Source organism: Cupressus sempervirens, chromosome 8, assembly GCF_028749045.1.
Source record: "Cupressus sempervirens isolate cs-2001-9-10 chromosome 8, ASM2874904v1, whole genome shotgun sequence".
In the NCBI taxonomy this organism is placed as follows: Eukaryota; Viridiplantae; Streptophyta; class Pinopsida; order Cupressales; family Cupressaceae; genus Cupressus; species Cupressus sempervirens.
This window is the reverse complement of record NC_143125.1, coordinates 380,315,338-380,343,200: the sequence shown is the minus strand read 5'-3', so window position 1 is coordinate 380,343,200 and position 27,863 is coordinate 380,315,338. Positions and strand designations below refer to the sequence as shown.

The window sequence follows — 27,863 nt, the reverse complement described above, 5'->3', positions numbered from 1 at the left end:
TATTACTAATATCCTCTATGCTAGATAATATCTTCAAAGTTTCATCTCTGTAATCAAAAGATTTCATCATTTCCATTAGAGGAATAGTAATTTTCAATTGAGACAATGCATGATTCATAAAATTATGAGAGTTAGATATTTGCTTACCATTATTGTGTGTGATTGGCTGTTTGGTTAGCTTATAAGACTAATCACTTTCTTTTTGCTTAACTTGAGCTTGGTTACCAGACCTTTTAGATGTTTCTATTTGTTGCTGAGTTTTTGCAAACAAACCAGCAGGATTACCTTGATCAGCAGTATTGTCTTTATTTCTTCTTTGATAGGTGTGTTTAACATGTTCTATAGCTGCAATAGTATAAGCTTTCCTTTCTTCTGTTGTCAATCTCTGCAAAATAGGTATATCTTCCTCATTTGAAAGTACCTGTTGGATACAACGTTACTGATTAAAACCTTTGCAGTGATAATCAAAATTTTGGTCTTCGTTTGTAGAATCATCCTCATCTCTACCCCATAATGGTTCTGATGATATGGCGTTAACCACAGGTTTTTCTTCACCTTCATGGTTTTCCTCCTCAAAAACAGATTGCTTAGCAATGCAATATTTAGGATCATGGGGCAGCCTACATACATCACACCATGGCCCATCATCAACAATGTTGATTTTCTTTAAAGGATCAGGGGTGTCTTTGACATAATTCGGTCTTTTTGGTTTTCCATCCTTCCATTTTGTATTGTAAGGCATGTCCTGAAGTCTCACCCTGTCAGTTCTGTGGAATGGTGGCCTTTCATTTCTATTTTGTTTAATCTTCATATCTTTGAGCATATCCATGATCTCTTTTAATTCGTCTTTCTTAGGGTTTTTAGTATTATATAATTTTGGGTCATCCTTTTGTTGATTTTGCCTGTTGCTTTCCTATCATTTTCAATCGTCATAGCAACTTTGAAAGCTTGTGGCAGCAAAGAAGGTCTCTGAGATCTTATCTCATAATGAATTTTACTATCAAATGCACTTAAGTAGAAATCAATTAGGAATGAATCCACTTGTCTAGTCTCTTTAGGGATCCTGTTTAAAACTTTGTTAAATCTTTTATTAAATTTTGATACTGATTCATTTGTATTTATCTCAATACTTGTCAATTCATGTGATGTAAAAGATGTGTCATTGTAATCACTAAATTGCTTGATAAACTGATCAGCAAAATCACACCATCCAAAAATGGATCCATCCAACAAACTTCTATACCACTTTGCAGCATCTTCAATTAATGATTGCACGAAAAGTTTATAAATACATCCTCATGATCCTCTTCAAAATCTTCAATCACATTTTTCAAATTAATCACATGTCGCTCAGCAGTTTCTGTCCCATTTCTTGAAATTTTTGGAATAGCATTCCTTAATTCATTTGATATTGGATTCGGATATCCTCTAATCCCTTTGAAATAAAGCTGTCTATATCTTTCAGTCATCATTGGCTGTCTTATTGCTTGATTCCTAATGCCTTGATTTTGTACCATATAACCTTGGGTGTTTTGATTGTTATTATTTTGATTCATACCATAAGGTTGTCTAATGTTTCCACTATTTTTCGGAACTCCTCTGGTATGTTGTCCAACATTCCAAGCCCGTTGGTTATTGTTGAAATGCCTATTAAAATTGTTATTTTGATTCTTATCCTTTTTGTTCTCATATAATTGATTAACATGGCTAGTGGCAAATTGTGATTCCAGATTCTTCCTATGAGCTGGATTGTACTTACATCATTTTGCATTTGATTAGACCTTTCTTCCCTCCATCTATTTGGTTTATCTTCATTACAAGCTTTTCTAAGTAGGAGGTAGTAAGATCCTTTGATATCCCTATTTTTTCAAGGATATAATCTTTCTGCATTTTTAATGTTCTTGCTAATATTGCATTGTTACCATTTGTAGTTTTAACCATTTTCTTTATAATCATATCCCATTGCATTATCTGTTCATGCTCTTCATCACCCTCAACACGAGTTATCTCACAATTCGGCTCTTCATCTACACTAGGAATGTGAAAAAATGGATTATAGTTTTTTTCATCCTTTTCAGGACTATTATGACTTGATTCACATATCTCAGTTTGTTTGTTCTTCCTTTCTTGAAAATTTCTGTGTCCTGTATAAAGCATTTTTGACTTTTGATTTTTACTTTTGTTATTTCTTAGTTTTTTTCTCAAAAGTTAGTTGCTCAAGCCTTTTAGGTCGAGGATTCACTGATCTTCTTCCCCACATACAGCTCAAAAGCAAACAAATACTCTTCAATAAAATATATTAATGAAACACAATAGAGTTGCCACTTTCTTTTTAAAAAAAGAAAGAAATAAGTGTCTAGGTGTTTACCCAACAAAGTTAATGCCAATAATAACTTGAACTTGAAGAGTGTTTCTTTCTGAAAATATCAATAAATTTTTAAAATTTAGTTGCTTTCAAAGTTTTATGTGGATTATAAAAATTTCAGATGTAGAAATTTGGACACAGTCAAAATTTTCAACTTTCAGGAAGAATCTTATGTATTTTATGCTTAAATGCTGGTAAAAAACTGAGTTATAAAATTTGAAACCTATATAACAGCAAATGGTAAATACTGAAAATAAACTTAATAACATAATCACGATCTTGGGCAATGATTAGAAAAACAAAACTTGAAACTTACCACAAAATCGTGTTTTAAATGAGTCACTATACTAGTATGATGGAGTAAGTATGCAAAGCTTACTTGTAAAGTCCCCAACAGAGTCGCCAATTTGTTGGTTATCAAAATCGTTAAATAGAAACCTATGAGCCTTGCCCGCTTGATGTTGGGACGTCTAATTGGTTTTGGCCAACTTGACAGGATCAATCAATTCAATTTAGATCTTCTGCGCTTTTGGCTCCGCAAAACCAATGCCTGTACACTTGATCCTGGACAACAAAACACAAACAAACAAATACTCTTCAATAAAATATATTAATGAAACACAATAGAGTCGCCACTTTCTTTTTAAAAAATGAAAGAAATAAATGTCTAGGTGTTTACCCAAAAAAGTTAATGCCAATAATAACTTGAACTTGAAGAATGTTTCTTTCTGAAAATATCAATAAATTTTTAAAATTTAGTTGGTTTCAAAGTTTTATGTGGATTATAAAAATTTCAGATTCAGAAATTTGGACACAGTCAAAATTTTCAACTTTCAGGAAGAATCTTATGTATTTTATGCTTAAATGCCGGTAAAAAACTGAGTTATAAAATCTGAAACCTATATAACAGCAAATGGTAAATACTGAAAATAAACTTAATAACGTAATCACGATCTTGGGCAATTATTAGAAAAACAAAACTTGAAACTTACCACAAAATCGTGTTTTAAATGAGTCACTATACTAGTATGATGGAGTAAGTATGCAAAGCTTACTTGTAAAGTCCCCAACAGAGTCGCCAATTTGTTGGTTATCAAAATCGTTAATTAGAAACCTATGAACCTTGCCTGCTTGATGTTGGGACGTCTAATTGGTTTTGGCCAACTTGACAGGATCAATCAATTCAATTTAGATCTTCTGCGCTTTTGGCTCCGCAAAACCAATGCCTGTACACTTGATCCTGGACAACAAAACATGGATCCAAGATGTTTTATAGTGAATAGATATAATGCAAAGACAATTTCCTCAAGTGGCAAGATTTTAAGGAAGGCTTTTGGATTGCGACTGGTGAATATTATTCTTCAAATTTGATTACTTTAATAGAGTTGTGAGTGCCGAAATACAATTAAAAATGAATTACTAGAACAAATAGATATTAAACCCTTAACATGAAAAGATCAAAATATTGCCAGCAAACAGATAGAGAACAATGAGCAATTTAAAGATCAGTGTTGAGATTCAAATGGGTGATAGAGTCGATATTATAAGTTTTCACATACAACTTTAGAATATTATGATATTAAATCTATGAACAATTCAATTGTTGGGATACGTCAAATTATTTCATTTTGTGCATATTAAAACCAGTCTATAATGTTTTAACCATTATAATATTCCACAACATTTGTATTTATCAGGTTTAAGCAGCAAAAAATAATTTAATCCACTTATCCCAATAATAAATTATTAATAGAAAACAAATAAATCATAAAGGACAAACTATATAATATTTGTACTCTAAAACAAATAAAGTTCTTACTGATTATACTGTGGAGAAATTCGTGTTTGAGGACACTCCAATGTAGATGCTCCGCTCAACACAATTAAATCTCACAGAATATTGCAATGTATGCTCAATATTTCAACATCTAGGAGCTTAGTTCAAATTCGATCTCTTGTAGCAAAGGAATTATAATAACTTGTATGTCTTAGGAATGCAGAGAATTGTTTTTGAATGAATCAATGGTGTCATATTTGATTTTTCATCACATATTTATAGAGGATGAAAAACTCATTGGGTATCTTCCAAAGGGTCACACCTTTTCAAAACTAATAACTAACCATTAGTATGACTTTAATATAATTTGGATTTTGTTACAAAATAACTGGCGGTGTATTCTTCATCGCATGAATACCACAGCTTCCATTCTAGAGCGCTCATGATTTCTTTGCACGAATCTGCCCAAAATGAAAAAATATTTAATAAAACTTTGAACCTCCGGAGGAATTTATAGATATATAAATCTCTGTCTTGCAGGCCGACAAGGATCTTCACGAGGTACCACAAATTTGTGAATGTAGCAACATTTCGACCCTGAAATAATCAATTACTTGCCTAATACCAAGTGCCTCTGCTCTTTCATATACGGATTTCTACTTCTGCACACAATCAAAAGACGAATTTCTGGAGGTGCCTCCAACATCAACGTTGCAACTTCACTTCAGAATGATCCATTTCAAAATGACTGCTGCTTACATCTACTGCCCGCTCCCAACATTTGATATCATCCTGATGACATCGTCGATCGTTAATCCTGGGACACTTGTGGTAACTCTTCGTCATTTTCACCATCCCGTATGTTGTCTCCAGACCTGCAATAAATCCAACAAGACATCAGATGTTAAATATAAATTAAAGTTCCTTAATGATTGATGGTGATTGATACAAAACTCCTTGCTATTCACTTCTGAAATGAATATAACTCTGCCGTCCCTGTACGTCTTGCTACTGTTGCCTCTCAGAGGAATATGTGACCTGCTCTAAATTGGCTATTTGCTGTTGCAGAAGATGTTATACGATTAGTTGCAACCACTTCATAATCCTTGTCTGTTCTGAAAGGCATAGTTTAATTGTCCTTGCAATTACTATTGTGCAGCAACACAAGATTTCAGTATTGTTATTACTTAATAGATACCATTCATTTACACAATACATTCCTTCTTAGTGCTTGACTTCATCACTGCAGAATCATTGCCTTCTAACTTATGATATTTATGCTTGTTCGGTACATGTTTGACAGCATATTCAACGGATTTCATGATATACATATTTGATGTTTCACCTGTATTTTGAATGGATCATATCCTCATTCCTGTAACCTCTTTCTCTTTTTAAAAAACTGATCACCATTTGTCCTTGTAGCAATTGCTTTGACAACAATCCAAGGATTAGATTTGCATTTGTAGCATATGCTTTGTGCTGGAACTCTTCTTGCAAAATCAGGAATTGCTGTTGTTAGTTTCATCTGATCTGGATGGATCATATATGAATACACAACCCTGCATAATAAAACCTTTGTTGCTCTATCCTAATCTCAATAAAACAACCAGCAACAGGATCAAGCTTCTATATTGGCATTTGTTGTTTGTACTTGATTCTAGGATCATACCCGTATATACTACTGAAATGAAAAGAATCCAAATCTGAATAATTTGTCTCACAATTTAGAAAATAATCAGACAATGCGCACAAATTGATTCTAAAATTTTGGGTTCCATCAGAGGGGATTTACTAAAGCAGATCCGTCTTCTTTAAGGCCTTCTACAGTCCAATCCATTTTGAAATCATAAATCTGATGCACTGTAAATGTTGACCATTCTTGCTTTATTACTTCATAATCATCATGGCATTCTTCTGAGAAATCTACAATATTAGGGAAATTTAAGTAATGGGGGCCGAGCTTTAACTAATTTCTCACATATCTGTTACTATCAAAGGGGAATCACATCTTGTACCCAAAAAGATTGATCTGTCTTATTTTGGACTCAATGTTCGATGCATCAGAAACCATTTTGCAACAATAGTGGCCAAGAGTGATAGGAAAGGGAATGCTTGTCTTCTTTCTGGTTGAGCACCTTTTGTTCACTTCATTGATTTGCTAACAAACTTCAATCTATACTAGTTTGTCATCTACATATCTTGGTAATTTTAATGGATACCCAGCAAATCCACCTATTTGTAAATAGGTGAATCTTGGAAATTGAATGAAGAAGCTGCCTTACTTTTTGATCAATGTTGCGGCTTCTGTTGATATTCTTTATGCTAGATTGCCTTGAAGCCTCCTTACTGTCAGCATAGTAAATGCATCATTGACCCTCCTCAAATGCATGTGGCTTTCGTGTAATTCAAGTTGAGGGTAGTAATCATATATCTGGGTGTTTCAATTAAGCGCTCCTCTAGAGCTAAGACCTGGCCATGACCTTATGCTTGCTATAGCATGCACCAAATATGGTGACATGTGAAAGTACTGGTTGATCTCAAGGTGAACTAGCTGATCCTGTAGACTATCTCTGATGATTTTTTCCCATTCGATAAACCGCTTTCCAACTAAGACAACAATAATGAAGAGATACATCCAAATCTTGAATTCTGAAGTTTCCTTACTACCCATGACCCGATGAAGCAAGATTATCAAATTTGAAATTTCATCGATGAAGAGGGAGCGATGAATCTTTTTTGGAAGTTGAGATTTTCCACCCCTCGACACCAATAACCATTTCTTTGCCGAGTTATTCAAAATTTCAAACACTTGCTCTGGTTCTGGCTGAAATATTCCAGCGCCCTTTGCTTGTTGATTTTTGTGTACTGCTCTTTGTATGGTAACCTGAGAACCATTGCTATTGAAATTCCATCAGTTTTGGCTACCAAGCAGTTGTCACGTGTTTAGATTTCCCTTGCATCTGGGTTGTAGCCCTTTACCCCTTCAATTATCAGATCTGGACATTGCACAACTATTGTAAAATCAACTGCATGTGCTAACCCACTTTCAACTGTTCTGTAAGCAAGTGTAGATGCATTCTCTTCTGTCACTGACTTCCAGAATTCTTCAAGATCAACATTACCCAACTTGGTATCAGAAATATACGCTAGGGTGGTTTGTATCATGGGAGCATAGTCATATCCTTGATAACTGAACTTCATGATGAACAAATTTGGAAATCAGTATCTTTAGAATCTGAGTGACTTTATCTTGTAAGACTATTCTGATGAGCTTTGGAATCTTCTCGTATTTGCATTTTTCTTCTCTCGGAGGTCTGCTGCAAGTGTAGAACTTCCTCAACTGGTTGATGCTCTGTAGAAAACAAGCTTCATATACTTTTCTTCGTTTTTATAGAAATCCAACATGCTGAATGATTTCTGAGTTCCAAACTGCATTTTTTTCCTGTATTTCGGAGTCCTTTGGATTAATCATTAAACAATTCCCTAGCATTTCACTGGAATGGACTGTGTTATGAAAATATCTCCCCAGAAAGCTTTACACAACAACACAATCTTTAATGTTTCTACGCTAACTGCTTCATGTACAAAGGTCAATATGAACTACAGGGAGTGAACACACGAATGTGCTAAATGCTTGCCGTGGATATCTCTTTAAAATGGTGGCCTGGTTCATGATCTAGTCAAACTTCATTCCCACCTTGCCCCGCATGCTCGTTACAGAGCTATACTCATGAACTTACCACAGAGCAACACATTATGTGCAAATCTTTGTGAAGAACGCCTTTTTGGTAAGGGAAATGATCAACTTTTATTCTTTTGAGAATAAAATGAATCTTATCAGTACTTTGAATCTGTTTCACAACTTTGGTTGGGAATCTTCCGAACTTCTGATCTTATGCTCCCCATCACCATTTGAAAACATCTATTGGCAGTTTTTGCAAGTTGTGGAACTTGAAGGAAATGCTGATGATTGATAAGATAATAATGATAGGCCCATTTCTTTTTATTGGAAATCATTGTTTGATAGTCGCTGTTAAGTCAGAGGTTTAACCACCTTAACCGAGTGCTCAATGGTTTCTCCATAGACCGTATATTTATTTGGCTTTTTAAGGAACTTTGAGAACTCATTGTCTTTGCCAAGCATGAAGGGCAGAGTGTATTTCCTCGTCACGGCTTTAATGCCAATCATCATTTTGGGAACTTCGATGATTTCTCAAAAAGCTTGATCTTTGCTGAAAATAACCAAGTGAAGCCAACTTGGCACACATGTCATCAACTCTGGATATGTCAAGGAATGACTGCTGCCCAAGCTTTAAATGTTGCCACCTTTGCGCTATTGAGATGCTGACTGGGTCATCCGGATGCATTACTGTATTCATCGACACTTTTGGAAGTTTATTGACTTTTCTAAAACTTTGGAGCAAACGTTTTGGCCACTACCCATACTTATCAGATGCGATGAAGACATTTTGAACACGCTGCCCGCCACCTATTGGGTTTTCATTCAGCTTTCATATATGTTACCACCTTCGAATTATCGAGTATGCTTTTAAAAGACTTCATCAACTTTAGAAAATGCCAATATTTTCTTTATGTTACTTCACCTAATCGATGCCTTAGTAAATGGCCACCTAAGCATGGGATGCCGTTTTTTGTGCCATGAGATGTTGGCTAGACTGTCTTGCTGCATTACTATACTTATCGACACTTTTGGAAGTATTAATAATTGTTTTTAAAGCTTGTGGAACAAATGCTAGGTGGTTGCTCATACTTGACGAGCATTATGGAGGTTGTTGAAATGTGCCATTTACCAAGTGCCATGTGTGCCACTAACCTTACTCAGAGGTTGTGTAGAAGAATTTGACTATCTTTGGGAAGATGTTGATACATTCTTGATGTCACCTTGCCTTTCATGATACTTATTCAAACCATGTCCCAGACATTAAATTCCGCTACCTTCATCAAATCATCATTGCCAACTTAGATTAAGGTATTATGTCATAATGTCTCTCGGTGTTCCTAAAAATTTAATTAATTGATTTCTTGTCTACTCAACATGTTATCGGGTTTTCGAATAATAGTGCCACAATGTCGATCAGAACATACTGGTGTTCATCTTGAACCTTTAATCGGAGTTTTCAAAAATTTGTACATCTATCCAATATAGCTTTCGATGGGAAAGATACGCTCATCAAGTTGATGAATGACTTTTAAAAGTTGGCTAAAATATACTAATTGCCGATGTAATATTTGTCCTTGGGTAAGTTGTGTCTTAGTTGAAACTTTGATTTGTATGGAATTCGAACATTCCCCATCCATTATATTTCTTTCGGTATCCAAAATGATTCTGACAATTTTACTAGCCCACCAATGGTGCATATGGATAACTAACGCTTCTGTTAATGATGGTATTTGAGAAATTATAAACATGCGAATCATTAAAGACACCTCAATAGTGGTACAAAATAATCAATGTATCCATTATTCTCGAACTCAAGTCTCCAACCTTCAAATTGTGGGCTATCTTAAAAAATTTCAATCTCTATTAACCAACTAGATTCGGGTATCCATGATGAGCTTAGTGGGTTAAAAGGAGGAAAAACATGAAAACATGTCAAATGACTCATTGGAATATTATCAATAAAGGATTTTGATTGAATTCCCATGATGACCTATCTTAAGAATATTTTTGCAAAACACAGCGACTTCAAATAAATGAATGTTATATTATAGAAAATATTTTGGCTAATTCAAGATTAGGGACTAACACGTCTTTGGTTCATTATTCACTCGACACTGACTTCAACATTCCCTGTTAGCTAAGGAGGCGTCTTCTCAGATGTTTGAGTTATAATGTCCACCTTGGCTACTCCTAGATAGTGGACCCATCATGGCTACTCCCATGAATGGAAATGCAAATGAGCACAAGTGTTCATCATAGAATCGTTAAACATGATGTCGTCATCTCATCATGACGTTCACCATGGCTACTCCTGGAGGGTGAATCAACACAAGTGTTGAGTCATGGAGTCTCTCATGTGACCTCCGCCATGGCTACTCCTAGTGGGTGGGTCCATCATGGCTACTCCTGTGAATGGAAATGCAAATGAACACTAGTGCTCATCACATAGTCACTCAATGTGATATTCACCATGGCTACTCCAAGAGGGTGAGTAAATACAAGTGTTAATTCATGGAGTCTCTCACATGACATCCACCTTACATACTCCTAGAGGGTGGAAAGAACGAGTGCACAAGTGTCCATCTTGGAATCACTCAACGTGACATTGCCATCTCATCATGACATTCACCAGCTACTCCTAGAGGGTGAATAAACACAAGTGCAAAGTCATGGATACTCATGATATCCACCATGGCTGCTTCCAAAGGGTGGATCCACCATGGCTACCTCCACAGAGTGGAATAAGGGTTTTCACCTCAAACTTCTCTTGCAGAGAAGAATGCATTACAAGGGTTGATACCTCAAATTTCTATTTCTCAGAGAAAAATGCTACAAGGGCTTTGACCTCAAAGTTTTCTGTCTCATAGAAAAATGTATTACAAGGGCTGACACCTCAAATTTTTTTATCTCAAAGAAAAATGCATTATATTACATTTCTAGAAATCATTGATGCTACGAATCCCTCTGAGCTCTAAATACTAACATTAACCTCTTGACCTTCTCATTTAAGGTTGCCTCTATAGGTATGTTAGACTCCCTTTGAATGTTGATTCCTCCTCTTTGAAGAACCATATTGACTTTAGAATAAGAATTATTCTTAACCAACTTTAGAGTTTGAATCCTTCTGAGATGCTACCATGGCAAGTTCCACAAAGTAACAAGTTGTGTAGATCTGAATTTGCAATCTCGAGCAAAGTGATTGTCCTTGTTGCTCCTGAAACACTGAATGTGAGAGAGATCCTTCTTTTTCTTTAGTACAGGGACAAAATCTAATCCTCTGTTTCTATTCCTCTTCCATTTGCCTCTCTCTAGAAATATATGCAGTAGGAACTTGATTTTCTACATCTTCAGTTATTAGTGTTTCCTTTTTCATATTGGGAGTTGGAGGTTATTTCAATGTGCTTCTTCCTTATGTCAGGTGACTAATGTTCATTGTTCACTAAATATTAATGGTGACATGGCACTGTTACTTTTATCTGGCATGGCACTGTAATGGTTCCAGTTGGCATCTACGTGTATTATCTTCTCCGCTGGCAGTTTTATTTTGATGGTTAATGTCTAACAGAGGTGCTCGGTTCATTCATTGAAGATGTTGGTTTATATTTTATCAGTGCTAAGTGTAAAGATTCTGCAAATTCTGTATCCTTTGAATCAGACTTTAATTCTGTCTTTGGTTGCTGAGAATGGTCTTCTTAATAATCTGAATATTGAAGTTGTCACCTTTACTTCTGATCAGAATGTTATATATTTTTGCAATAAATCGGTAGGATGATATTGCTTGAAGAAGCATACTAAATTGTAATTGTGTGTTATTCAAACTGCAATACTAACTTTCCTATATACCTGACTAAAGGACATGACACTTGAATGGGCATGTCTCTTGCCTAAGTCGGCCCATATGCCTCTTCCATAAATCGGCGATTTACATGATTGGTTATTGTTAAATGCTAACTAACACATAGTGATTAAATTAGTTTTAATAATAACACATAACCTTCTATGAAGTTGCTGTCTCATGAGAGGAAGGATACATATAATGTCATACATAGTATATAGAATGAGAAGGTCAAGTGTGGTCTGCACTTTCAGACTTGTAACACTCCCTCTTAACCTGATAATCATACAGAGAGATATCATATCTAGCAACATCGATACATATGAATAAGCAAGAATTAATACTCTATAATTATCTGAATCTTCTTAGTATGTGGTATCATAGAACACATGATACAATGTCATATTACTAAACTTGTGATATGACAAATCACTACTACTAGTGATAATATACAGGATAAACCTGGAGAGTACTTTAATTTCTTCATTTATCCAAGTTGTGACTCATAGAAACTTGTATTTCTATATCACAACAAGATCCTGAGTTTAAGATCTACCAGAATACAGGATAAACCTTGAGAATAATAAAATTCTTCCTTTATCCAAATTGTAACTCATAAATATAGCAATGTCTACATCACAATATGATCTTTAAACTCATCTAGATCTTATAGTAGAACTCTATTGTTTAACACATTATCTAAGAGATCGTCACCTCTTATAATGTCTTTTATACAAGTGTTCATTATTCATTATCTCAGAGATCGTCACCTCTTAAATAATTAATACAAATGGTGGAGCCCATAACAGTCAATAGCCTGACAAAATAAAATTATTTTATTAATAATTTAAATAATACAAATGGATTACAACTCAACCATACCAAGTCTTCTCTTGAAGTGTTCTATCTTCACTCTAGATAGGGGTTTGGTGAGTATGTTTACTGTCTGATTTGCATTACAAATGTATTCTAATTTTACAGAATTCCTGTCAACCATATCTCTTACATAATGGTAAGGAATTTCAATATGCTTGGACCTGTCATGAAAAACTGGATTCATTGAAAGCTTGATGGAACTCTGATTATCACAATGAATAATTGTAGGATTCATGGCTTGCCCAAATAATCCCACAAGTAACTTCCTTAGCCAGACTGCTTCTGGAGAGGCCATCACTGTTGCAATGTATTCGGCTTCTGTGGAGCTTTGAGCTACTGAAGACTGCTTTTGGCATATCCAAGATATCATTGCTGATCATAAATTGAAACAACATTTTGAAGCACTTTTCCTATCTTTGACACTTCCACCCCAATCTAAATCAGTGAATCCATGCAACTCTAGATCAACTTTCTCATATTTTAGTCCAAAATTAAGAGTGCCTTGTAAGTATCTCGTAATGTGCTTAACTGCAACTAGATGAATCTCCTTTGGCTCACACATAAACTGGCTCAAGGCATTAACAACATAGCAAATATCCGGTCTTGTATTTACTAAGTACATAAGGGATTCAATCATCTATCTATAGAGAGTAGAATCTATTGAAGGCAATTCTGCTGTTGCTTCCTTAAGTTTATGTAGATTAGTGTCTATTGGAGAAGGCATAGGCTTGCAATTCCACATTCCAAATTTCTTCAAAATGTCTGATGTATACTTCCTTTGATTAAGTATGATACTGTCAGAATTTTGCCGTACTTCCAGTCTTAGGAAGTAATGAAGGAGTCCCAAATCTTTCATCTTGAATTCTCTAGTTAGATCTTTCTTGCACTGATCTATGAGATGATCATCACCTGTTATTAGTAAGTCATCAACATACAGTATCAGAATAACCATATCATCTTTATCTCTTTTATAATATAAATCTGGATTGGTTTCATTCTTGGAAAATCCTAAGCCAGTGAGATACTTATCAATTCTTTCATATTAGGCCTTGGGAGCCCGTTTAAGCCCATATAGAGCTTTCTTGAGCTTGCAAACAAAAGCGTTAAGATCATGAGTTTCAAATCCTTCGGGTTGGTCCTGATATACTTCTATAATCTTTTCATTTAGGAATGTTGTTTTTACATCCATTTGATGTTGTAATTGCTAAGACTGCTCTTACGGAGGTATATCTGGCAACAGGAGCAAAGGTTTCTTCATAATCAATATCTTCCTTCTGAGAAAATCTTTTGGCTACAAATCTAGCTTTATACTTTTCAATGCTATCATCAGCAACATACTTTATTTTAAATATCCATTTGGAAGAAACGATAGATTTTCCTTTAGGTCTTAGAACAATTTTCCAAACATCGTTTTTCATAATAGATTGGTATTCTTTTGTCATAACTTCTTTCCAAGCTGTATGTTCAATAGCATCAAAAGGATTGGTTGGTTTTGTTTTGGATAAATCACTCATGTTTACTGTATATTTAGAGAATCTTTTAGGTCTTTTGCTTTCTTTGACTGTTCCAGAAGGTGCAACAAAGTCTTGAGCTGCCTCAATTGTTTTAATGGCTCAAAGTGGTCTTTTCTTTGAATTTTGATTTTCTTCAAGATTCATATTTTGAATTTCATTTTCAATTTCTTCCAAGTTCTTCCTTTGGGACCCAGATTCATTATTTTTTTCAGAACTAGATAAAGGAGAAGATTCTTCAGAACTCAGGGTTCTTTTGAATGCAAGATCTTCAAAAATCACATCCCTACTAAGCTCAATACTTTTCTTGTCTAGGTGTGAAAATCATATATGCCTTAGATGTTTCACTATACCCTACAAAAATACCTTTCCTTCTAGAGGGTTCTAACTTGGTTATCTTTTCTTTTGGAACATGGATATATATAGGACACCCAAAAATCCTAAGATGACTAATATTAGGTTTGACCTTAGTAAATACTTCTTCAGGAGGTTTATCTCTAAGGTAAGAATGCAAGCTTCTGTTTTGAATATAAACAGCAATACAAGAGGCTTCTGCCTAAAGGTAATATTCTAGATTTTGATCAAAAATCATAGCTCTAATAGCTTATATAATTGTTCTATTCTTTCTTTCTACTACCCTATTTTGTTTTGGATTATGAGGAATGGTGTACTCTCCCTTAATCCCTGATTCTTTACAAAACCTTTTAAACAAGTTTGAGGTATATTCCCCTCCGTTATTAGTTCTAAGGGTTTTAATTTTGTGTCCTGAAAGGTTTTCAATTAATGTTTTAAATTCATTAAATCTCTTTAGAATTTCTTCTGATTCTTTGCAGTTTAAGAAGTAAATCCATGTTTTCCTAGAGAAGTCATCTATGAACAAAATATAATACTAGAATCCTCCAAGAGAAGGAATAGACATAGGCCCACATAAATTTGAATGAATAAAATTAAAAACATTATTTGTTTTCCTAGTGCTATCATGAAATGGACTTCTGGTGTTCTTACCTAGAGCACACCCTTCGCATATGCTTGAGTGGTCTTTATTTAGTTTAGGTAATCTAGTAACCATCTTGTCCATAGTTGATAAGGTTTTGAAATTTAGATGCCCTAATCTTCTGTGCCATATTTCATTTATATTTGAAGCTTCATGAACTAAGGCTTGAATAGGTCGACTAGATTATGTATTCAATTCATACAAGTATCCTTTTCTCTGACCAATCATTTTCGCTTTCTTGATTGAGGAGTTTTTTGCCCAAGTTAATACTTTGCCATCCACGAATGCAACATTATGCCCATCATCTTCAAGCGCTGTAATTGAGATTAGAGTTCTTTTAATTCCTCGTACATAGAGTACACCTTTGAGAAGAAGAGTATTTCCTGGTTTTAGTTTCAAGGTACAATTTCCAATTCCTTCAACTGAGTGTGCTGAATTATCACCAATGGTAACTTCACCATTAACCTTCTCTGGTAGAGAGTCTAGTGTTTCTTTGTATGCCGTTATATGTCTAGAAGACCCACTATCAATTACCCATGCTTTATTTGAAATTTCATTTGATAGTGAGGAGTACAAAACACAGTTCTTAGGATCATAGGTATCTTCTTCCCTAATAACATTTGTATAGTTTGCTACTTGTTTAGAATTTTCAGGACAATTAGATCTGTGTCCAAATTTTTCACATTTGAAACACTTTATTTTAGATAAATCTTTCTTGGGTTTCCCATTCTTTTGATTTCCCTTTTTCTTTTTGAAATGCTTCTTTTTGCCCTTATATGAGTTTGCATTAAGAACATGAAGTTTTTCATCTTCTGTTTTTAGTTTCCCTCCTTTCTTTAGCTTTTTGGCTTCCTCTTGAAGACAATCGTTCTTAAGCTTGTTGAAGTTAGAAGATTATCTCTGGCACTTATTCCTTGTGCAAAAGTTTCCCATGAATTTGGTAATCCATCTATAGCCATTAATGTTAATTTTGTATCACTAATAATGGTTCCTATATTGGATAGTTCATCTCTAATGCTGACAACTGTTAGGAACTAAGAATTCATTGATTCTCCTTTCTATATTTGAATGTGATTTAGTTTCCTTTTTAGTGCTAGAACCCTAGTTGCATTGTTGACTTCATATGCATTTCATAATGCATTCATCATATGAAATGCAGTTTGATGTTTTGTAAGCATGGGTACGATAACATTTTTTACTCCATCTAATATGATTTGAATTGCTTTCCTATTTCCTTTGCTCGAGATGGATTTATGATGTTTAACTAGTGGTTGTTTGGATGCTTTATCAACAAATTGTCTGACATTATTCTCTTCAAGAATCATTATAATTTTGAATTTCCAGGTCTCCAAGTGTTCTTTCCCATCAACCCTGTCCTCGGGTTTGATTGTGTATGCCATTTGAAAATAGGGAATGTTGCTAGATATATATGAAGTTTGATAACTGAATTTTGCAGAGCCTAGGCTCAACTACCAGAGCTTTGATACCATGTAAATTGATTCTGCAAATTCTGTATTCTTTGAATCAGACTTTGATTCTATCTTTGGTTACTGAGAATGGTCTTCTCAATAATCTGAATATTGAAGAAGTTGTCACCTTTACTTCTGATCAGAATGTTATATGTTTTTGCAATAAATCGGTAGGATGATATTGCTTGAATAAGTAGACTTAATTTCGTGGTACCGGTGGGCATGTCGCGCCAGCGCTACCGGTCACGTTAAAAAGTTTACCCGGCGCACTGTAGTTTATAGGGGGGGCCGTGCTGCATCCGATTTCTGTAGTCTAATAAAAAAAAAGAAAAAAAAGAAAACTTAATTGTAATTGTGTGTTCTTCAAACTGCAATACTAACCTTCCTATATACCCGACTAAAGGACATGGCACTTGAATGGGCATGTCTCTTGACTAAGTCAGCCCATATGCCTCTTCCATAAATCGATAATTTATATGATTGGTTATCATTAAATGTTAACTAACATAGTGATTAAATTAGTTTTAATAATAACACATAACCTTCTATGAAGTTGCCATCTCATGAGAGGAAGGATACATATAATGTCATACGTAGTATATAGGATGAGTCAAGTGTGGTCTGCACTTTCAGACCTGTATGTATATCTGGTTATATACTTAACACTAAGTGTATTTGATAACTGCTGTCATTTGATGAGCTCAAGTGACTCTTAAGTCTTGGGCAGTTTTGTTTTCTATTATATGCGATCGAGATGATATTCATGGTGGGCCGTTATGTTTATTGTAATTTTCTGGGAAAGACATTATTTGTGTATGCAACATCTCTCTTTCGACAATTTGAAAATTTCTGTATAGTGAGATGGCATTTTGGTTGTGCTTGGTGTCTTGAACAGTGTCATTGGCTCCCATTTTTGTGTCTTTGCATTCTCAGTTGCATGTTGATCTTCTTTTATGTTCTGACCATTTGCAGTGATTAAGGTGTCCTCTCATCCTGCTTGATATATGTATTATAGACTTTCATATTAGTGGGTGTATTGCAAAGTATATGCATGATCTCTGTATGGTCATTTCCCACTCATATCAATCTGGGTTGCCATGAGGTTTCTTTTGATTGACTGTGAGTAGATATCAATTATAAGCAAGGAAGAACTTTGTATTTGTTTTGAGATCTAAATAAAGGAATCATCTTTTGGTGTGGCTAGGTTTTTTCCCCTCAAGTAGGAGGGTTTTCCCAGGACAAGGACTTGTGTTTTTTGTTACGTGTGTTTTGTGTCTCAGTTATATCAAGTTGTATGCTATTCTGGTTCTCGATATCTTAACAGTAATCGCGGATTGAATAGTTGTCTTTATACTTGACCAATCTTGGTGTTCATCTCTCAATGGATCGATACCATTGCAGAATAGGTTTACCATTAATAATAATAATTGAATCTGGTTCGGTAGCCTCTTAATGCCCCTTCAACATCTCTACTCCCAGTTTTGCCATATCAGACTAAAATTTGCTCCTCTCTTTTTGACAGTGTTATGCATTTGCTGTTCAGTCTTTACATGATAAATTATGCATCCATTAATCAAAATTTTCAATTGATAAGACTAAAGCTTACCACTTTTTCTCTCTTATGTGGATTTTTGGAAACACAATTAGAGGAAACAAGTTGTCTGCAATTTTCTCTGAGGATTTTGGAAAATACAATATATGCAAGTTTGAAACATTCAAAATTGAAAATTTGAATCATCTGAAAATCAAAACACATGAAGTGAAAGGTGAAATAATAAACATAAACCCTTCATACCGTACTTGAAATCTATGTTATCGATGCGTCTGGAAATAGGGCAGATGTAGGTGCGAATGCGTTCTGATGCTCGGAGGCGTTAGGATGCGTTGTGGATGCTGCCAAGAATCTTGCTTCCCTCTTATGGATGTGTGTGTGATGCTTGGGAGAGCATCCAAAGAGAATCCGTTGAGCATCTAGGCACATCTTGTGAGCATCCAACCATTTTGAGTGCCCAGTCACTTAATTGACTTATTAAAACATGTGTTTAATAGGTTTTTTTAATTATATTTTTTCTCCTATTTGCCTGACAACCCCAAAACGACCCTAAAAGAGGCCATTCATTGCCCATTCTTCCCATTTTGTTTGTATCTGGACTCTCTTCTCATTCGATCTCCGTTGTGGCAGTTTGAAAGCAAGGTCATTAGTTTTGACGAGGATCATTCGTGGGGTGTCTATTGAGCTTCCACAAAGGACAATTAAGCATCTAAGGTAAGCATTTGATCCATTTCATGAGCTTTTTTAGTGAATTGTTTTAGATGTTCATGAATTTTTCAAGTTTTGGAAGATATTTTTCAAGATTTCTCGTATTTGTTTTTAAAAAAAATGAAGGAACAAGTTTAGCCATCTTTTTTTAGTATTTTAGTATTGTATATTTGCACTCGAATTTTTCATGTTCATAGTTTTCTTAAACATTTCTAAGTTAATTTTTTCTATTTTCTTATTAGATTCATAGTTTCTATTGTGCAAGAATGACCACTACTAGTAGTCAAAGTTCAGTAGCAGGGCAAGCTGGGCAAGCTGAACGAAGTGATAACTTCAATATTGATGTGGCATCTCCATTATGGAGAAACACCACAAGATTATCACAAGTTTCAAGAGGGGGGTCATACATTTGGAAATGCAATGTATGTCATAGTAAACCATTCAACAACTCATATTCTTAGGTCAAGGCTCATTTTATGGGCTTTATTGGTAAAGGAATAACATTGTGCAAGGGAAGCAAAGATGGAAAAGGTTGAGCGATGCACAGTTAGTTGGATTTATAAAAGGACAAGAGGTTGCTAATCGTTTAGTGACCAAATAAAAAACAAGTTTGAACACACCTTCATCTACAAAGAGCAAAGTGAATGTGCCCACCGATCATGTTGCATCCTCCAAACATCCATATTCTTGGAAGTGGGAAAGGAAGATGAAGAAGTAAAAGTTATTACTAGAAAAAGAGATCCATAGGATCAAGCATTCAAAATTGAGGCAAGAGAGATTGCTGATGAAGCAATTGCACATTGCCTTTATGTCAATGGTTTTCCTTTCAATTTGGTAAGATCACCATATTGGAAGGAAATGGTTGCAGCCATGCTTAGAGCACCAACTGATTACATTAGCCCCGGGTTTGAAAAGGTGCATACTGCTTTTTTGCAAAAATAAAAGATTTCTATAGACAAAGCTCTTCAACCAATCAGGGCATCTTGGAAAACTTTTGGCATAACTATTGTGTTTGATGGATGGAAAGATGCAAGAAACCAAACATCGATAAATTTGATTGCAATGGCCCCCAAAGGGGCAATGCTTTTGAAGGCTATTGATTGTGAAGGACAAGTTAAGGATTCAAAATTCATTTCTAGAGTTCTCATTGAGACAATAGAGATGATGGGTAGTGAGAATGTGTTCCAGGTGGTCACAGATAATGCTATGAATTGTAGGGGTGCAGGTGCGTTGGTTGAGTCTCGATACAACCAAATGTTTTGGACACCATGCACGGTAAACTCTCTCAACTTGGTCATGCAACAAATCGGCAAATAAATAGATTGGGTGAAGCAAATATACCAAGAGGGAAAGGAGATACAAATGTTTGCAACAAACCACTACATGTCACAATCTATATTCAGATCATTCTCCAAGTTGGAGTTGTTGAAGGTAAATTTAAAATTGTAATTACTTAGTTTCATTTATTTATTTATTTAGAATAAGTTTTATATTCATGTTCAATTAACAAATTATTTCTTGTTTATAGCTTCGTTATATATTTGATGTCATATTGTCAACTTGCTTAGGTTGCTAAGACTAAATTTACATCTTAGATTGTTGTTCTGAAACGACTCCTCAAGGTGCGATCAACATTGGGCCAAATGGTTATTTGTAAACAATGGGCTGTATGGAAGGCTTCAAATTCATAGAGAGCCTTGAAGGTCTGGGGTATGATTTTGGATGAGCATTAGTGGGCTCGTGTGCAATTTGTATTGGATTTCACCAAGCCTATCATGACTATGCTACGCTTTGCCCATTCAAATGCACCTTGCTTGGGAGATGTGTATGATGGCATGGACACCATTGTAGAAAAGGTAAAGCTTTCCATACAAGCACATGAAACTAACCCCACAAAATGTGAAGCCTTGTGCAAAAAGGTGGAGGAAATCATTCATCATTGTTGGGAGAAAATGACTACCCCATTGCACCTCCTTGCATATGCCTTATCTCCAAGGTACTATAGCTAGGAAATACTTGCTATGTTGGATAGAATTGCACCATATGAGGATGAAGAAGTTGCTACTGGGTGCTATACTGCATTTGCAAGACTCTTCTCAGATGATGAAATGCACAAAAAGGTGAGGCTAGAATTTGGCTTATTTGCTTTAGGATCAAAACTTACTCCATATGCAATAGAAGACCAAAATGACATGGATGATCAGCCATTCAAGCATCTACAATCTCTTGCAATCAAGGTCCTCTCACAAGTGAGTTTTCATTTATTTAGCAATTGTATTCTACACTATAGTGTTTAACATTCTCTAATTTGCTTTTTGTTTGTATGTTTAATTTCATGAACACTATCCAAGTTGCAAGTTCTTCTTCTGCTGAATGGAATTGGAGTACATACTCCTATATCCATTCAGTGAAGCGCAATCGGTTGGGCTCAAAGAAAGTTGAAGACTTCGTTTAAATACATACCAACTTGCGTCTTTTGTCACGTAAGGAGGATGGATACAAGAAAGGGTCAGCCAAGCTTTGGGATGTAGCCCTTGAATGTGCAAACTTGGATGCAAGACTTCAGGATCTTACTGTAACGACAGATGATGATGTTGATAATATCATAGCACGTGCATCTAGCACAATTGGAACCATGTTTGGTTCAAATGAACTTGCAAGTGTTGCAACAGAAGGAGATTATGAGAATGTGGATTTTTTTGAGAATCCTTATGTTTTTAATTGACTGAATTTGATTTGTGAATCTTGAGCCTTGACTCTTGATTGATCAACATTGAAGCATGAACTATGTTTTGATTTTGTAAGTCGAATTTCATTGGAATCTTGAACTTGAGTAATTTACTAATTAGACATTACTGTTATTTCAATTTGATTATGATAATGATTCAATGAATGGTTTATTTTTGTATATTTCTTGTATTTCTTTTAATACATAAATTATAGTGTGTGTGTGTGTGTGTATTTATGTATGGACGCACCCAAACACATCCAAAATCCCCCCTAAAAAATCCGCACATCTGTGCATCAGCACCCCACACCCACATCAGCATGAGAACCAACATTGGTAACTTAACTTGAAATCAGAAACTGAGATTAAGTACATACATACTACAGATGCTAAAATGCGATATCACTAGACTATTCAGTTTTGAGTACTCAAACTGTTAAATAATAAGTTCAAATACAACTCCAAAATCGAAAAATTGTAACGCCCTTGCTACTACTTTAATTAGTTTTTGATCCTTATCTCTATTGGAAAATTGAAATCCTAGCAGAAAGGGAAGAATGCAAAAACATTACACACTGTAAGCTCTAGCTCTTAAGAAAGGAAGTAAGTGGGTTGCTATATTTTCTGCTATGAACTGTCATTATGTGCCATTGGGCATGTCATTTGTGCTTAGAGCAAATAACTTGCTGAAAATTTGCCTGCAATTTAGTAATTTACTACCAAGGTTTTTGGCCAGTCACTGACCTGTTTTTGCTTCCAAATTAGTGAATAACATGACTATTTTATTTTGTGATTAGATTAATAGAAGAAATGTGAGATTTTCACAGGAGTTTGTGTTTTGGATCTCATGATGGATGCTTAGATGTCAAAACATGTGCTTTGCTATGTTGATTGGTTTCATGGGTATTAATTCATTATGCGTGGTGTTGTCTTCTGAAATAGTAGGTTTGCATGTCTATAAAAATAGCATTACAGTGATATTGAGATTGTTTGCTACTATTTGAGCATTAGCTGTTTAATGAGATTGATCTCAATATCATATGAATTTGCATATTTTTTAACATATCTGGGTATGGTGGTTGTGTGGAATCCAAGAATGAAATCCAGTGTTTTAAATAAGCTTGGTTGAAATCTCTTTCTTGCTCTTTGTCCCCTTTTCAACTCTCCAAAAACTACCGTGTAATTTATTAGTTCAGCAGGGGTTCGCCACTTGTGTGTTGGTTAACCAAGTGGTGTTGTTATTGTTGTTCCTGCCCAGGTTCAAATCCCTGCTGGCCTATTGTGCTTGCAGGCTTGTGCCTTTGCTGATCCAATGTGCTTACAGGTTTAGGCCTCAGCAATGGTAAATGGGAATGAGGTCTCCCATTTGTGACCTCACTGGTTCCTAGCTCTAGGTCAAAAGCTTTTCCCGTGGACCTGGAAGGGGTGTTGTACTAATGTAACTGGTCATGGTAACAAGTTTAGTAGGTGCCTTTTTTATAAAAATATATTTGTTCAAATAGAGTGATTTGGCAATTTTGTTATAATGTTGTATTTTTTATTTCTTTTACAAATAACTTTTTTAGAGTGTTTGGCAACCCATGTGTTGGTAAAGGTTTCTAAATGGAAAATAACTTTTTTTTGTTAACAGTTGATGTGCAAAGTGACACATCAACAGAAACATAAATGATGGTGTTGTGTGAGTAACTTTAGAAGAAAGTGATCTAGATGCGTTCTCCTATTAACAGAAACAAAATAATGGAGTTGCGTGAGTGACTCTGAAGGTAGTGGTTTAGATGTTTCCAATAGTTCTTTTGGACCTCCTTCCAAATTGGACCAGTAGTATTTGTTACACGGTATTTTTCTATAATTGATCATCTCTTTCTTCCTCCTCATTGTGTGCATGCCTGTTCTCGATTCTCAGATTTCTCTTCATATTTTTCCCCTTCATGGGCATGCTCTTTTTTCTTACTGTGAAGATTGTGCTGCATACTCTCTCCTAAGTGGCTTGGAATCCTCTTTATGTCAAGGGGCATGCTACCCTCCTTTGTACCTCTGATCAATGAAGGGAGGTTCTCTGGACCAATCTTTTAATATTTGTGCTCAGTTTCCTTAAATATTACCCATCTCATTTGCTGTCTCTTTGGCCACTGCTTTTGTGTTACAATGCTCTGATACAGTGATGCTGTTGATTATACTCTAGTACAATACATCAAATTGTTCCTGATTGCAGGGGCTTATTTGATTCTTTCATTTTTCAGTTTTAATGCCCCATCTCAAGATTGAATTAAGCTTCAAAGAAACTCATATCTGCATTTCTGGAAAAACTTTTAGACATGGGTATCTGCTAGAAAGCTGCGATAGAGACCCATTCTGCAGTCATTTTGCTCTCAAAATAAAATCTCTTAGCATGTAATCTCAATTTTATGTAATTTATATTGAATATATTTGATTTGATATCTTGGCATTTGCTTTTCTAGAGGATACCTTGAGGACACTAAAGGAGAAACATCAGGAGAAAGAACCAGAGCCTGAACCAGTTACTCCGAGAATTTTCCTTTGCAGTTATGAAGGCTGTGGGAAGACTTTTCCAGAGGGAGGAGCTTTACGGAAACATTCCCATGTACATGGCGAGAAACAACATGTTTGTCATTATGATGGATGTGGCAAGGTAACCACTTGTTTATCACATTTGATAGATAATTTTGAATGGACGTGTGTATTCATTACATGAATACGGCCAGACAAATAAAAAATTAAGTAGAGAGCAGCATAGCCAGCTATTAACCCTCTTACTCTAATAGATCCTGGGGGTAACTATACATTTTTCATAGACATCTTTCTAGGGCTGCAACATCTTAAGGTGTGTCCTCTATAAGTGTTAGTGTCTTCCACTGGTATCAATAAACATGGCTTTTGTACTTGTGTGGAAGACTTATTTTAATCAATTATTACTGGCATCCTTTCACTTTTGGTTTTTACTCTCTACCAGAAATATTATTTAACATGCTGATCATTTCTATGCCAGCTATTGTTCAGTTTTGACTTCAAATATGTCTTACAAGTAATTCTTGGATGATTGAAACTGAAGTGTGAAACAAGACAGGAATATTTGGGAGTTTGTTCTGTGAAAGACAGATCGCTATAAACAATTGAATGCAATAAATAGTTTTTTTGTTTTCTAATTCCAGCATGATTTATTTATCATTTGAAAGTCTGGGCTTGCAGAAATTTCTGGATAGTTCTAAGCTGAAGAGACACTTTCTTATTCACACTGGAGAAAAACATTTTATATGTCCTCATGAAGGTTGTGGTAAGGTAATATTCTTTCTCAACCCAATATAATTATACCTGAAAAGGATCAGCTAAATGATTTTTTGGCGAGTGTGTTGTGTCATTAGTTGCAATATTCCATGCTTTCATTTCTTTCAATTTTTTGGCTGTAGATATGGGTAACACACAGTGTTTGTAAATTCAGTTTATTATTTGGATTCTGAGTCAACTATTATATTGCAGAAATTGTAACTATAGATACAAGTTATGTGACAACATTTTAACTTGCTAGCATCTAATGGTCAACCACTGACATTAATTGTGAGCACTAACATTAGGACATGCACTGTAATATAATAATTTGAAATGTGCCATCCATTAAGGCACTCGATAACGCATCTGTTCTGGGTAGCTGAGGTGAGATACAATTTATTTAGGCCTTTTAAAGCCATATATCATCTTTTGAAATGGTGCTTTGTATTCAAAGGCTAGTTGACCTTAATGGAATCGTGTTCACGGTAATTATGCTTGTAAAAGCATAAACTACATGGCTTCGGACAAAGTTTTATATGATTTTAAGGTACTACCTGTATCAGTGAGGTATGATTAAATCACTTGTTTGATCATCTTTTATGTGCTGTGGAGGTTAGATACAGTTTATTTAGGCCTTTTAAGGCCATTTAATACTTTTCTGAAATGGTGCTTTGTATTCAAAGGTTTGTTGAGCTTAACGCATGAATTGACATTCAACTAAAGGATGTCTGGGCTTGTTTTTATTATAAAGGCTTAAACTTCATAGTTTGTGACTAAATTTTAATTTTTATTTGATTGTAGGGGCACCACTTGTATAATTCATTGTCTAGTTGAAGACTGTATCACATCATTTTAGGTGTGACATTGGTAGGTGGACTATATTTAGTGAAGAATGGGAAACTACAGCAAGATAGAGACAAAATGATATCATGAAGTGTGTATCTTATATCAACATCCATATCAAATATGAACACAACCTAAAATTGGACAACCAACTGCCTTATTTGAATAAACATGGGCTAGATAAAATGACAAATTTTTGATCGAAGTCTGTGGTAGAAGATCCAACACTATAATAAATTGAAAATATCTACAGGCTGCTGCATTGATCACATAGACTACATGGTCCCATTAATGTTACTAAGATCTTTTATACACCAAACAATGTTTACACATTAGAGAAATACACTTAAACCCCTCTGTGTAATATCCTATATGGACATCTTTGTCTTGAATAAATAAATTGTCATGCATTAAAAATCTTCTATATAATTCTTAATGCTTCTCTTAAGCAAGTCACAAAGTAATGTGAAGAATGTTTGTCAGATATAAGTGGGATTTTAAGGCTGAAGGAGTTAGACTCTGGGCATCAAAAGATGCTTGTTAATCTTAAATCTATTGTTTCTCATAGTTCTAGCCGCTTCCTCTTTTTATTTACAGCGATAAAAGGATTTTCAGACTCATGTTGGAAGAGTTTCCAACCTACCACCATTACTGAAGTTACTGTAGGGTGGTTTTCTACTTTCACATGCCAAACTTCTGAGCAGTGGGATTCAATTAAGCCTCCTTGGTACAATGCTTCTATTAATCATATTAATATTTTTGTATGCGAGCTAATAATTCTTTCCACGAGCAGCTATAGAACTACAAATGCTTGGGAGTTTCCTATGATGCCCCAGCCTAAATGCTGCAGTGGTGTGGATTCTCACTGGGCGTGTACCTGGGGCTGGAACCCATCGGTGATCTGGCAGCCATGTGTCCATGAGGAAGCTGCCATGCATTGGCACTTTGGTGGGATAGAAACCTCACTCTTAATGCCGGTGGCCGCCATTCACCATTAGTTGACACTTTTGGTATAGTGGTTGCCTTGCTTGGTATTAGAGATGAGGTCTCAAGGTCAACCTCTGCAGAGCGTGTAGGGCTGTGAGGTCCCAACCTAAATGCTGCGGTGGTGTGGATTCTCATTGGAGTTGTACTTAAGCGCTGCGATCCACCCTTGATTGGGCGACCACATGTCCATGAGGAGGCTGGCCTGTGCTAGCACTTTGGTGGATAAAAAACCCCACTCTTAATGTTGGTGGGCGCCATTCACTATCAGTTTGGGCTTTTGGCGTAGTGGCTTGCTTGCTTGCTATAATGTCTGCTTTCTGGGACATTTGATAAATTGATATACATTAAATAATCAAATTCTAAGTTGTCAGATTATATCAAATTTAATGATGACTTAATTTAATTATTTAACTAAGCAATAAATAACTTTAATGGAGCTTAATGAAAATTAATTAAGTCATTTTAATATAAAGAGGGAAAATTAGAGACAACGAAATAGAATATCATGAGGCAGGAAAAGGGAAAATAAAGTCACAGGGTTGTGCTATTAAAGATCATGGAGGTATTGCATAAATACAAGGGAGTACTATTTGTGAGGACAAATATTTCATCATGTATGCTGAATGAAATAATCTTAACTAGGTTGAACAACACCTATTTCTTAGTGGGGCCCAATACCCTTATTTGGCATATGAAATATTATTTTGTTGTTGAGATAATTGAGCCACCAATAAATTATCTTATCTCTATATAGTTATCATGAGTAGTGTTTTGGGAATATATTGCAACATATAAAATTGCTGCATATTATATGAAAGTGAATACTATATTTGGGAGCAAATATTAAAGTTTATCATTGGACCATTCATTTCCAGGTGCTGAGATTGAAAGCTACCTGTGATAATTATATGTGACTTCTAAGTCTAGAAAATATTAACGAGCGATCTATAGTTTCTGCAAAATAATTGAGAACAAATATTTCCTATTGGCAGAGGTTGAAACATATTTTCTATTGCTGTGATTTGAATGAGCTTTAGAATAAGATGTTAAGTGAAAGGATATCTGCAAATGTAATAGCACTGCTCTTTATTTTTGCGTGTTCCAAATGCAGATTGAATGTTATATAAATATGTGTAGAGGAGACATGCCTTATGAAGAGACATATCTCTATGGTAAATTTAATTTAATAATCATTAGAAAATATTAACACTATGCATAATCATAACTCTATAATATATATGATATATT

The 27,863-nt window shown here is 35.1% G+C and overlaps 1 protein-coding gene across 2 annotated transcripts in view; it reads left to right on the top strand.

Moving 5' to 3' along the window:
* Window positions 1-27,863, top strand: part of YY1 (zinc finger (C2H2 type) family protein) — a 145,559-nt gene that overhangs the window by 33,859 nt on the left and 83,837 nt on the right. For both annotated transcript variants that reach the window (XM_089797813.1, XM_089797812.1), the window contains exons 3-4: window positions 23,960-24,150; window positions 24,708-24,797. In XM_089797813.1, the coding sequence (XP_089653939.1) occupies window positions 23,960-24,150; window positions 24,708-24,797 (281 nt within the window). The remainder of the gene's footprint in view (window positions 1-23,959; window positions 24,151-24,707; window positions 24,798-27,863) is intronic.